Source organism: Lissotriton vulgaris, chromosome 10 (genome assembly GCF_964263255.1).
Source record: "Lissotriton vulgaris chromosome 10, aLisVul1.2, whole genome shotgun sequence".
Lineage (NCBI taxonomy): Eukaryota > Metazoa > Chordata > Amphibia > Caudata > Salamandridae > Lissotriton > Lissotriton vulgaris.
In genome coordinates, this window is record NC_141698.1 from 1,066,302,481 (window position 1) to 1,066,316,794 (window position 14,314).

General features: G+C 48.3%; 1 protein-coding gene across 1 annotated transcript in view; it reads left to right on the forward strand.

The window, feature by feature from the left end:
* Nucleotides 1-14,314, forward strand: part of NEK10 (NIMA related kinase 10) — a 1,232,468-nt gene that overhangs the window by 120,820 nt on the left and 1,097,334 nt on the right. The window contains exon 6 of the mRNA XM_086942130.1: nucleotides 4,534-4,618. Within this exon, the coding sequence (XP_086798256.1) occupies nucleotides 4,534-4,618 (85 nt within the window). The remainder of the gene's footprint in view (nucleotides 1-4,533; nucleotides 4,619-14,314) is intronic.

Sequence of the window (14,314 nt, forward strand, 5' to 3'; positions counted from 1 at the left end):
GGGGTGTGTACATCCTGGTACGATTGTGAGGTTGGTCGCCACCACGGGGAGGGGTGGGGAGGGGGGGGGGTTCAGTTGGGGATTGTTGACCCTTTTTTTTCTTTTTTTTTTATTGTGTGACACTATTCGGCAGCTGGAAGCGGACTATGGGGGACTCCGGTGCAGATGCTTACCGGGCTGGAAGCTTGGCCTGCTGGAATTCCGCTTCTTGTAGCGATTAGCAACTGGTGGGCCCCGGAATTAGCCTCGATTGTTCCACTGTTACGAAGGGACTTTGACCTCACATTGACTTTGCAGCTTTTGCATATTGTATTCCCGTAGGCTATTGTGAGGGCAACCTCGGAGTCCCCTGTGTGGGAATCATTGATATCTGTCGCTTGTGTCTCCTTATTGTTCTTTTCTCTGGTTCTGAAATCAATAAATACACCTTTGACAAAAAAAAACACACACTGATACAGAATCACAAGCTACATCTCATATTGCTTTTGCAGTCTATCAAAAGAGGTACTTTCGCACCAGAAGAAGCACAAACGAGTCTATGTAACAATCCACAAAACGTTGTGGTTTTATGGACAGCACATCCAAGCAATGGCAAACAATGAAAGCCAGTGCCTGAATGAAGTAGTCTGACCTAAGCGTCTCTCTCTCTCTCTCTCTCTCACTCTCTCTCTCTCAAAGTGGATCAATTATCTGTTAATAAAGAGATTTAATAAAAAAATTAAAATAAAAAATATTAGTAACATGATCTCTGCCAGACTACTTAAGCTGTCCATGTCCATAGCAAGAGCTAAAAAGCCCATGTGAATCAGTCTCTGCAAAACTCTAACTGCAGAAGCTTTTTGAACATTGGATATCTTTTCAGCTTTGACTAAAATGAGAAATGCATTTTTAAGAATTGCTGATATTTCTTGTTTTTTATTAATGGCACATTTTATTTGAGATTTTGAATCTACCTGTGCACGCAGCAATTAATATCAACGTCAACAGTATAACAAGAGCACATGCAGTCTCTGCCCAACCAACCGCCCCCCCACATCCAACTTTATACATCACAGTCCGCATTATTACCCACTGTAGTCCTCTGACTGAGCTGCGTTGCTGGGTTGGAGAGAGCAGTCACAGGCTCCCAATCTTATGGGGAGCACAAATCAAGGGCACCAAGGCCAGTCCGGGCGCTGCTCTCATGTTGCCTGCATCACAAAAGCAGCATCAGGATTGGCCGCCGTGCCTGTGCCTGCAGTGGAGAGGAGCGTCCGGTAAGTGTTTTTTTGTTTTTCTTTATTTGTCTTGTCATCCATCCGTCCACGAGGTAACTAATACAAGGATAGGCACTCAGCAGTTTATTTGAAAAGTTAGACAAATCTAATTCCGCTCAAGTTTGATATGGACACAGGGCCAGAGGCATGATGGGAGGGGGGCGGTCATCTGATAAAGGGAGATTCAAATATCCATATGATCAGTTCATTGAAATTGAAGATGGCTACTGATGTTGGTAGTGGGGTGACCAGTAAAAACAAGCATTTGCAATGCAATAGGTCTTGCATTTACGCAAGTTTAAGCTATTGGCATTGTAAATGACAATGCCTTTTATTTTATGTTTTAAAAATCAAAACATAAATAAAAGGCATTGTCATTTACAATGCCAATAGCTCAAACTTGCGTAAATGCGAGACCTATTGCATTGCAAATGCTTGTTAGTACACTGGTACCTTTGAACAGCTCTGCATTTACCTTTGTGTTGTTTCATAAACTGTCTGCTTAAATGGTTACTGCACTTAACGTGTCCGCAGTGTGATCCTTTATCAGTAATGCTTTGTGAAAAGGCACATACAAACAGCACTTGCTCTAGTCCATTGCTAAGCTGCTCCCCAGGCAAACATGGGCTCTCAGTCACACGTTAGTCCAATGCAGTTACAGGGCTCTCCTGGGTTTCTGATTGTCAGTACTGCGTCTGCAGAAACACACACAAACTAACACTCGCCCATTTGCCCATGTGCCGGCCACTGGACTATGCTATAGACAAAGAGATACACACACTGGCGGCTTTGCTGCGCTTTCTCAATGAAATTGCTGAGGCGCGTGCGCACATGTGTACACCCTGTGATAAACAGTCCATTGCATGGCTCTCTGCGAGGAAGTCCTGCTATGCAGTGGTAGGAAACGCACGGGCGTGCGCATACTACACCAGCGATGGGCTCTCGTGTTCCTCCTGGGTCCTGCGAGGCTTGCTTGTACTGCCCCCGCAGGTTTAGGACGCACGGACGCACTCACCTGTTCACACCGGTGGCCTCCCACCAACGCTGTGGACTACGGTCCACGGTACGAAGCGGGCCAAGCAGCACCACACCAGGGTCCGAAGGAAAGCACACACCCTCCTCTGCATTGAGGGCAATGTAGGGCAAGGGCAGTGCAAGGATAGGCAAGGTAACACAGAGTGAGTGGACTAACCTGCCGCAGGGGGCGGGAGAAGCAGAGGGCAAGGTACAACACCTGCACGGGATAGGAGGGGTGGCTACCGTAGAGGGGGAGGGAGGAGAAATGGGAAGCATGTGAAATGGAAAGTGGGAGAGAGAAACTGTAGAAGTCGGAGGAAAGGGGAAGGACTAAACAGGGAATGGGGAGAAATTTGAGAAGACCGTATGAGCTGGATGGGTGATGGGGAAACAGGAGAGGTACGAGGAATAATTGTAGAGGAGAACAAGATGAAAAGAAGCATGCTTGCTCCAGGACAGGCTAATTAGAAACAGATGGCGATGAAAACAAGCGTGCTCGCTTGAGGACAGGCTAATTGATGGCCCCCATAAAGATAAGAAATTGCTTTGCGACACCCGCAAAGCAGACGGGACAGTCCGGATGGGCCAGACCAAAAGGCGTAAGGGCAGCAGCTCCAAAACCCCATTTCCAATGGCAGGCCACTGTTTAACATAAATGGTGACACATGCCAATGGAAATGAGGGGCGGGGCTTCAAGTGCTTTTCTGAATACCCCTCATCCACAAAATCTCTCGCTGAGAGACTAGCGCTTTGTGCTGCAACGCCAGGCGAGACAGAAAAAGCACATTTAGGGGCTCAGTAGGATCACGGGCGGACTTGCGTCCGTCCGCGACCCCTGAGTAGGAGGGAACCTCCGCATGGCCTGCGGAGTTCCCTCCTGTGAAATTAGGATGTGACCGCCACCCTGGCGGTCACATCCTCTATTTTTACGATTGCGGCGGGTGCGGCTTCAAGCTGCACCCGCCGCAATGGTAAAAATGCATGCAATGCATTTGCATGCAGAAAGCGGCAGGCACCGTGCGGTGCCTGCCGATTTCTGCATACAAATGCAGGGGGTACCATAGGTACCCTCCATGTGTACCCCCCACCTGCCCTTCACCCAGGGGGCCCGCAACGGGCCCCTGCAGTGAAGTTCCACATGCTTTTCCACGGCGGAAAATCCGCCGCGGAAAAGCATGTTTTAAACCCCATCGTAATATGGCTGGCGGTGTCTGAGAGACACCGCCACCATATTAGAGCTTTTCCGCCGCGGTTGTAAGCCAACCGTGGCAGAAAAGCAGTGGACTGAAACCAAGGCCCCCCAGCCATCCTAATGTGGCGGTGGGTCTTTGGTAGGTCCGCTGCGGTTTTTCCACATCCTCCGGGCCGGCGGTGGCTTCCGCCGGACCAGAGGATGCAGAAAATCCGCTATCCTAATGAGCCTCTTAATGTGTGGCCTAGTTTGTACTTAGCTTCTCTTTTAGCACAGTAGAGTACGGTACCTAACAGCATTACAATAGACTACAGTACTTTAAATCTTTTTAGTACAATACCCTATTGTATCTAGCATCTCTTTGGTACAATATTCTGCTCCGGAACGTATCTGTGCAACAGTCTACAGTACTTTGCATCTCTTCAGTACATTCAGAGCACTGTAGCTACTTATTGGTTAAGTCTAATTCACATAACTTCTATACCGTGCAATGCTCTAATGTAGCTTGAATCTCTTCAGTACAATATCCTACTGTACCTAAAATCATTTCAGTATAAAAGCCTACTGTACCTAGTACACCTCCAGTAAATAGCCTATCGTGCTTAGCAATGTAACAGAACAATAATCTATTGTACCAAGCATCTCTTCAGCACAATAGTCTCTGGTACCTAGAACCTCTACTCTGCAATAGTCTAATGTGCTAGCACCTCTGCAGTTAAGTAGTCTAATGTACCCAAAATTAGTACAGGAGCCTGCTGTACTTATCGCCTCATCCTTAAAATATTAAACTGTACCCAAAATCTGTTCAGTACACTAGTCTACTAGAATTTGCAATGTCACCAAACAATCAATGTACATAACATCTCTTCAGTACTTCTATAGTACAACAGTCTACTGTATATACCCTTTAGTCAGTCCAGTAGCCTACTGTCCTTATCCTCTCATCAGTACAATAGGCTCCAGTATACCTAGCATCTCTATGATACATATAGTACTGTATGTGCAGATGTTACAATTCCCAGCCATCCACTATAAATGATTTGAACACATCATTTCTTTTCCTTGCAGCGAGTGGATCAGCCATGCCCCGTCAGTGCATTTTCTGAGAGTGCTAACCTGCCTGAGGTTATTGATGCGGGACCCATTCTATCAGGTATGTTTTGTTAGTAGGACGTGCGCAGCATCACACGTATCCTAGGAAAGTAATGGTACACTTACTAAAAGTTAGCAGGTTTAGGGTGACCTCAATACCTTTATTATTAGCATAATAGCTCAAGTTTACTGCTAGTTCGAAATAAAATGTCATTCAATCAATCAATCAATCAATCAAGGTACTTGTAAAGCGCGCTACTTACCCGTGAGGGTCTCAAGGCGCTGAGGGATGGGGTTGGGTGGTGCTGCTGCTGCTTGAAGAGGCAGGTCTTGAGGAGTCTTCTGAAGGTGAGTAGGTCTTGGGTCTTACGTAGGTGGGTGGGGAGTGTGTTCCAGGTTTTGGCGGCGAGGTAAGAGAAGGATCTGCTGGCGGTCGTGCGTTGGATGCGGGGGACATCTGCGAGGGGCAGGCTGGCGGAGCGGAGCTGGCGGGTGGGGATGTAGAAGCTGAGTCTGCTGTTCAGGTAGGCTGGTCCGGCGTTGTGGGGTGCCTTATGTGCGTGGGTGAGGAGCTTGAAGGTGATCTTCTTGTCGATGGGGAGCCAGTGCAGGTCTCTCAGGGGGGGTGATGTGGCTGCGGCGGGGAGCGTTGATGATCAGTCGGGCGGAGGCGTTTTGGATGCGTTGTAGCCGCCGTTGTTGTTTGGCTGGGATTCCGGCGTAGAGTGCGTTGCCGTAGTCCAGTCTGCTGCTGACGAGGGCCTGTGTCACCGTTTTTCTTGTTTCGGTTGGGATCCATTTGTAGATCCGGTGGAGCAAGCGTAGGGTGTTGTAGCAGGAGGAGGAGATGGCGTTTTTTTGTTTGGACATGGAGAGGGAGGAGTCGAGGATGAATCCTAGGTTGCGTGCGTGGTCGGTTGGTGGCGGTCCCTAGCGTGGTCGGCCACCAGGAGTCATCCCAGGTTGTGGGGGTGGGTCCGAGGATGAGGACCTCCGTCTTGTCCGAGTTCAGTTTCAGACGGCTGCTCTTCATCCAGTCGGCGATGGCCTTCATGCCCTCGTGAATGTTGGTTTTGGCGGTGTGGGGGGCCTTGGTGAGGGAGAGGATAAGCTGGGTGTCGTTGGCGTAGGAGATGATGTTGAGGTTGTGGTGGCGGACTTGTGCGAGGGGGGCCATGTAGATGTTGAACAGTGCCGGGCTGAGGGATGAGCCCTGGGGACGCCGCAGATGATGTCGGTGGCTTCTGAGTTCTGCCGGAGAGGAAGGACGTGGTCCAGTCAAGGGCCTTCTCTTGGATTCCGGCTTCTTGGAGGCGCGCCTTTTGGGTGCGGTGGCAGACAGTGTTGAATGCGGCTGACAGGTCCAGGAGGATGAGGGCTGTTGTTTCGCCGTTGTCCAGTTGGCGTGTGATGTCGTCTGTGGCGGCGATGAGGGCTGTCTCGGTGCTGTAGTTTCGTCTGAATCCGGATTGGGACGGGTCCAGGATGTTGTTGTCTTCGAGGTGGCGGGTCAGTCTTGAGTGTTAACGATTTTCTCTATGACTTTTGCCGGGAACGGGAGCAGGAAGATGGGTGGGAAGTTCTTGAGGTCCTTGCGGTCCGCCTTGGGCTTTTTGAGGAGGGCGTTGATTTCGGTGTGCTTCCAGCTTTCCGGAAATATCACTTTTTCAAAGGAGATGTTGATGACCTTCTGTAGTTGGGGTGCGATGGCCGCGTCTGCTTTGTTGAATACGTGGTGTGGGCAGGGGTCTGACGGAGATCCTGAGTGGATGGAGTTCATGATCTTGCGTGTCTCGTCGTTGTTGGTGTTGGTCCAGGAGGTCAGGTGGTTGGCACTGTTGGTGATCGCGGGGGTGGTGGGGTCGTGCATCGTGGATGTCAGCGATCTTGTGGTGGAAGAAGATGGCCAGTGAGTCGTACAGTTCTTGTGAGGGCGGGATGTCGTTGGCGCTGGCGTCGGGATTGGAGAGTTCTTTCACGATGCGGAAGAGCTCTTTGCTGTTGTGTGCATTGTTATCCAGGCGGTCTTGGAAGGAGGATCTCTTGGCTAGTCTGATGAGGTGGTGATGTCTGCGGGTGGCGTCCTTGTGGGCTGTGTGGTTTTCTGGCGTTCGTTTGTTGAGCCATTTTTTCTATTCAGCTTGCGGCAGGCGAATTTGGTGGTCAAGAGGTTGTCCTGAGTGGGGCGATGGTGTTGGTGCAGTCGTTGATCCACTGTCTAATGTTGCGGGCTGCAGCGTCCGGGCAGGTGGGGTCAATAGGTGGGTTCTGGGCGAGGGTGGTGATCAGCTTGTCTTCGGTGACTTTGTTCCAGTGACGGCCCGGCTGCTGTTGGGTGCGATGGTGCGGGGTTGGTTTTTTGAAGGTGAAGTGGATGCAGCGGTGGTCGGTCCAGTGGGGTTCGGAGGTGTGGTCGAAGGCGACGTGGGTGCTTGTGGAGAAGACGACGTCCAGCGTCTGGCCTGCGGCGTGGGTGGGTGCGGTGATGAGTTGTCTGAGGCCGAGGTTGGCGAGGTTTTCGATCAGAGTGGCGGAGTTGGCTTCGTCGTTGTTCTCGAGGTGGAAATTCAGGTCCCCGAGGAGGGTGTAGTCCGTGGAGGCGAGTGCGTGGGTGCTGGCGAGGTCGGCGATGGAGTCGTGAACTGAGCCCGGGGTCTGTAGATGAGTGTTCCTCTGAGGGTGGTGTTGGAGTCGGTGTGGATCCGGAAGTGCAGGTGTTCGGCGGTGTTGAGGGTGTCGTCTGCGTGGGTGGTGACCTTGAGGGTGGACTTGTAGGCGATGGCTATTCTTTCTCCGATTCCATTGGTGCGGTCCCTGCGGGTGATCTTGTAGCCGTCCGGGATGGCTATGGCGATGTCGTGTGCTGAGGAGTCGTTCCACCAGGTCTCGGTGAGGAAGGTCACGTCTGGGGCGAAGGTGTCGAGCAGGTCCCAGAGCTCGACTGCGTGTTTGCTTGCGGAGCGGGTGTTGAGCAGAATGCAGCAGAGGTGGTTGGGTCTAGTTCTAGGAGGTTTGGCGGGTCTGTCGCAGGTGAAGCTGCAGGTGCGGCAGGAGAAGGGTCCGTGAGCCCGTTTTGGGGTGGCCTGGAAGCAGGTGTTGTGTTGGCCGGCGTTGAGTGCATGGAGGGAGTCGGCATCGTATCTGAGTCTGGCGTCGTGGTGAGCGTGGGATCCAGGGGGTCTGGCGCTGGGCGCGGTCATTATCAACAGTATATAAGTAATTACAAGTAAAAAATGTAAAACAGTAGCACCTAAGTATACCTGATTTCCACATATATAAAACAGCCATAAATAGTAAGTTAAAATCCTTATAAACAAAAGAGCATCAGATCCCATTAAATCTCATCTCATCATGTTACTTAATAGCTTTTGTCTCATTATCCAACCTGTGTATAGAAACTTTGACAAAGCTACTACGGCTATTGTTGAGGTGTCACATTTCTTACAAATTCTATACGCTTCTCCTCTTTCCGCCAAGCTCAGGGTGTGACAAATGCACACTATTCACTTACTTCTGGCTTTGGCATACAGGGGACAGAAAAATAACAAACGTTCAACTGTTTCTACAACAGATTTGCAACAAAGCCAATAGCGTGACCCTGACTTTGCACCCACCCAAGAGGCACTGTAGGCTGCAACCGGGAGTATCCCATATCTAAACTGTAGATACACTGTGGGCAAGATGTACGAGCATTGGAAATTGCGACTCGCAAAGTGAGCCAAATTGCGAGTCAAAATTTGCACGTAGCAATTTCCAATGTACAACAGTGTCTGAGACACTGCTTGCGATTCCCAACGGGGTCGCAAATTGCATGGCTCATGCATATTAATGAGGATGTTGCAAATTGCGACCCCGTTGGGAATGGATAGCACTCCCAGGGATGGTGGCCTGCTGGGGTCATTGGACCTCCATGTCTGGGACTGCTTTTAAATCAGTTTTTAAAAAAAAAATGCAGCCCGTTTCCCTTAAAGGAAAACGGGATGCATTTAAAATTTTTAAAAATGAAACGTTTTGTTTCATTTTTTAAGGGCAGGTAGTGGTACCTGGGACAACCGCCTGCTCTGAAAAATTGTTTGTGCACCCATTCACAAAGGGGAAGGGGTCACCTGGGAACCCCTTCCTGTTTGCAAATAGTTTACCACCCTCTTGAAGAGGGTGGTAAACCGCAAGTGTTTTAAGCCGCGATTGTGGTCGCAAAACATTCTTACATAGGGTTCAGACTTGCTATTAGGAAGGGACACCCTTGGAACGCCCCTTCCTAATAGTGAGTCGCTAACCCTATTTTGTGAGTCACTATTTAATTAGCGACAAGCAAAATAGGGTTAGTACATAGGCCTTAGATTTTTTGCATGCTCAAACAGGTCTAAAACCCATTTGCGCATGCAAAATTCCATCGTGCATCTGGCCCTATAAGTGCACGTGCCGAGCATATAAATATTCCTCAGGTTTGTCGTTGGATTTGTGTAATAGAAATTATCTGGTTAAACTACCCATGTGATTTTGGTGCTTCGTGCAAGCGGCAACTTTCTCATAAACCCGTATTTTTCACCATTTGTGCATTCCCTGGTTGCACAACGGGGTTCTTCCCAAACATTTTTTCCAGGGCCAGGTCGCTCCAAGCCTTTTTCACAAAACAAGGCCATTTTATTTTTGCAGTTTGTTTCGTTCTTAAAATTTCTGCCAACCCCTCTCTTGTGTGAAAGAATTCATTGGTACTCCAAAAACGTATCCAGTATGACAATGGTCTTAGTCGAGCCAGCACCGCTATTTCATGGATACCTAGATCCAAGGGAATGGTACTAATGGTGTTCCCCTCTCTTGGCCGGTAAAAACTCTGAGAAAATGATTTTCAGCAGCACTCAGAACATCCATGTTACAATGACACCTTAATATAGCTCCATATAGGCCAGCACCCTTTGCTTGGGCCTTGTAAGTTTCCACAACTGGCAGGATTGGCACCCAGGTGGCTTTTTAGCAAACCTACATATTGCCCCGGCTCTATGTTTGACCGCAAATGAGCTTTTTAAGTATTACCAGGACCCTGCTTCTGCCAACCAAGAGCCAGATGTAGGAGCCCTAATACCGGTCGGTAATGGCCGAATTCGGCCGTTACCGACCGGTATTAGGGTTTCCAGATGTAGGGGGCCTATATTTTACCGATTCTGTAAATTTACCGGAATTGGGGTGCTAGAGGGTGTCAAAGTGACACCCCCTGCACCCTTGCAGAATTCGGTATTTACCGAATCGGTAAATACCGAATCTGTATTTCCCATTGATTCCTATGGGCTTCAAGGCCCATAGGACTCAATGGGAAATACAGAATCGGTATTTACCGATTCGGTAAATACCGACTCTTATAGAATCGGTAATTTTTTACCTACATCTGCCTCCTTCCAATTTACCGACTCTTAAATACCGAATCGGTATGAGTCGGTATTTAAGAGTCGGTAAATCGGATTTACCTACATCTGGCCCCAAATGCCTAAATAATCAAATTCCTGCACCCTGTCTAGTGGCTCGTTCCCCGCTCTGATGACACCCCTCTCCCTCTCTCTCCTTGAGTAGGTCATGAATATGGTTTTGGTGGTATTAATTTCAAGACCATACTCTAGACAGAACTGGTTGAAGATGTCGATCAAGTTCTGTAGAACCCTCCTGGTTGAATCCAGCAGGATTGTCATCTGCAAAGAAAAGTGCTGGAATTTTGTGGCCCGCCAGGGAAGGGGAATGAAATGAAAATGAAAGGAAAAGGACATTTGTAAAGCGCATAACTCCCAGGAGGCCTCCCAGCCTCCCTCCCCACATTTCAACAGGTAACTAACACAATTGTTAATGTGTAAAATAAAAAGGGTTGGTGCTAGAACACAACCTTAGCGCACACCTTGAACTGGGAAAGCCTCAGTCAGTTCCCCACTTGTGCCACACCGGACCTTGGTAACATTTCACTCGAGCATAACTTTGTGCAGTAAATTAGAAGGGAATCCCATCCCTTGAAGAACCTCCCAAAATGTTCCCCTAGGCACCAAAACAATGAATGCCACAAAGAGGTCACCCCCTGCCAGGTCTACTGTTTTCCATTTGGCCGGAAGGAATTGGAAGGCCTGGTCAACCGTACTGCTTTTGTACCTGAAATCTGCCTACAAGTTCGAGAGCATATGGCAGGTCTCTCCAGAGATGTTTCTTTCAGCAGAGAAGTGAGATCAGGAATCCCCCATAATGAATACTCAGAGCTAGACAGATCTTGCGCTCCATTACTCAAAGGAGAAGTTGAAATCACAAGCGACAATCACATGATGGGATTCTGAGTGGGCTACCAATAATCTATCTAGTAGTCAGAGAGTTTGAGATTCCTGCTTGTACCCCCACCTCCTGCTGTATATATTGATTAGAAGGAGGGGTTGGATTTTGGCAAAGAAAAAATTAGCCCTTGAATATCTGGGGAACCTGATTCAAATGAATTGATAGGACAAGGGAAGATGGACTGCACAAATACAAGCAACCTGCCTAAGGGGCACCCAGCATCAGATTTAATAGTGGGCACGCTAAACTCTTGAACTTGCCCCTCTACACTTGTTCAACTGCCCATGTCTTCTGTAATAGGCAAATTTAATGTCTGTCAATATATTTACCTCAATCAGGTTCACTTAATTTGCTCCTAATGCCTGCAATATTCTATCTAGCTCAGGATAGTTGGCTGTGAGATTGGGGGACTAGGAGACAAGGCATTGGTATCTGAATAGTTTATATGTGTGCAATCAACTATTTGATAGATGTTATTAGGCTCCCCACACGCAACTCACCTAATGTGCAAACACTATTAGGTAGAGAGCTAGTCTCACACTCTGTGACAAGCAGAACTCCTTTGCAACTTTTTTTTATTGTTGTACTACAAGTGATGACCCATTCTCATGGTCCCCAGAAGTTAGCACAATCACTAAATTTACTTCAGGGTGCAGTCAGTTACCCTGGGCAAGAGAAGAGGAGATTTCTGTTGGGACGAAAATATTCGAGTGAGGGCCATTTCCCCCAACACTGAAACCTTGAAGGTGTGATAATGGGAGTTGATACACAAATGTACGCCCATACCTCAAGTGCGGGAGAAAAATCTCAACTTGAGGAGAGAGATGTTAGGGCCTGGCACGCCCAATTGCATACAGTTAGCCAATTGGTTTTCAACAATATTGGTACTAGCTGGTGGGTTTGTGGCACATGCCCCGGGCTCAAACAGACAAATGAAGCCCTAGTGTCAACATGCGCTGCTACTGGAGAGCTCCAAGGTGCACAAGTAGGAGGGGGTGGGTGAGAAAAGAGCAATAAGTTATTTTCAGCCAGATCAATTTCCTTTTTAATTACTTTGACTGACCTTTGTAAAAAGCCATTAAGAGGGGTGCTGGGGGTGGCATTAGAGCTACTCTTCGAAGGCTTCTGCATCTGCATTATGAGTCAAAACTTGGTGACACGTTTATATGTAAATGTTAAATGTACCTCAAACAGTCAAATGAAAGAGTGGTGATCTAGTCCAGCCTCCCCCAGGTGATGACAGGCGAAGACGGCCCGGTCTTGGCCCGGGTGCGTCCCGTGCGCGTCCCGTGCTCTGCAGTTCCTGGTGGCTTTTGGGCGCAAGGGCTAATAGTTATTATTAACATAATGCATGATGATTATTATTGTAATTGTAGGAGAGTAGGGTCTGCTTCCTATGGTCACCCCCACTTTTGCTGTGTTTTTCTGGTTTTTCGACTCTAGTGTGGCTGTGGACCTGCTAATCAGACCCACAGCCCAGCTGCTCTCTCTCTAAATTGATACCATGTACTTTAGGTACATACCTGATTGGGTATTGGGTCACCTTTGTGAGCCCCTGTATAGTGTACCATAGGTACCCAGGGCATAGTTGCATCCAAGGCCTACCAGGGGCTGCAGCGTGTATTATGCCACCCCTGGCTGGCCATCCAAACTGACACCACAGGCTGATCACTCAACTTGGGTAAGGTGGTGTAATCACCCCTTACTTAGATATAGTATACCTAGATCTACCTTTATATATAGACACATATTCACCTATAAGTCACTCCTATGGTAGGCCTCGACAATCCTGGAGTGCTTGGTTTTATGTGAAAGGATGCCCTAGGATGAGCTGAGCCCCTCGGCAGCTTTCGGAACCATCTCCTTATAGCTGTTCTATGATATAGCGAAACAAAAGGGTGTGATGGACGGAGCGTTTGAGCAAATCAAACACTCACCCCCAGTCAACTGATCTGGGTTTAATCCATCACCATTCTTTAGCTCACTCAGCCACCCCAGTTCAGACATGGCCATATGCAAATCAGTCTGACCCTGTGCCTCATGGGAACAGTCCAGCCCGAACTGCCAAGCCATGTCTTCCCTGGACCGGAAACAAGCATCCTGGGACCGGTTTCGGATTCATAATCCTCATCAGCCAGGCTATCTTGAATCCAGTGGCCAAGTGAGCAAGGGACTCACGTCTGAGCATACCCTGCCAACTTAGGGCGAACAAAGCGAAACAAAAGGGGATGAGTGTTTCGCTTTGTTCTATGATATAGCCATATCATATACTCTTAAGTGCATTACAATTCTCTGCAGCTTTCGGAACCATCTCCTTACAGCTGATCTATGATATAGCCATACCATATACTCTTAAGTGCATTATAATCCTCGAGGTTAATGCTAACTTTGGTTCAGGGGCGTAGCTAGAGCTTGTGGCGCCCGGGGCTATCCCTCAGATTGCCGCCCTGGGAGGAGGGTGAGGGGTGCTGGGGAAAAAGGACCGAGAAACACGTAGTATCGCCGCTAATAGTTACCTTGATCTTGCGAGTTACATGCACATACATGACACAGTCCAAGGCTACACAGTTAAATACACCGGTGACCGGCACTACAAAGGAGAACACACAGACTGCCACCATGCAGGATTTCAGGAAGGGCCTAAAAACATGGTTATTCGATTACCGTCCCTCAACAGCAGCACTGCCCCTACCCCGCAGTGCCTAGATAACCTCACAGGTGATATGTAGCGCTATGCAAATCCTGTTTGTTTGATTGATTGACACCTGATTTCCACACATCGTTTGTGCGCTATATTAGTTTTATCTGTAAAACTGTATGTCTGTGCAAGTTAGAAATTACCAGCATTCGCAGGGTTCTATACTTTATGGAATGTTCTCCGACACCCTACTGTACAACAGACAGCCATGTCTACGTTTCTGCAGTTGCAGAGCAATGCCTGCAATGTTCAGCTCATGGTTTGTGCATGTGGAGGGGCGCAGCTGGCACCGGAAGTACGGCGAACAACAGCAGGCCGGACATAAAGGAAGCATAGCTGCCAAAGTTTCAGATTGCTAAGTGTGACATTTTTATAATGTCAGCGTAACTATGGTGACATTTCAACAACTATGAGCGACACTTTTTTCGCAGGGAAAATCAAGCAATAAAAACAACGGAAACATATATATCCGAAATTACACCCATTTGAGCACCGTGAAACTGTAAGAAGATTGTTAAACGGCTGCAAAGCACTGGAAATGGAAGGGTACAAGGGCACAACCCCTCTGCAGACTTTAATTTATCTCAAAAAGACACACTGAGCAATTTGCTAAAAATGGATTTGCAGATAACAGCAGGGTGTGCGGTGCCGACCGTTATTTATTCACAACCTGAGGCTGAAAATGTATTGCTAGTCTAAGCAATTAACACTGAGACAGAATAGAGCATGGGGTGCATGAAAGCCTCAGACAGCACTTTA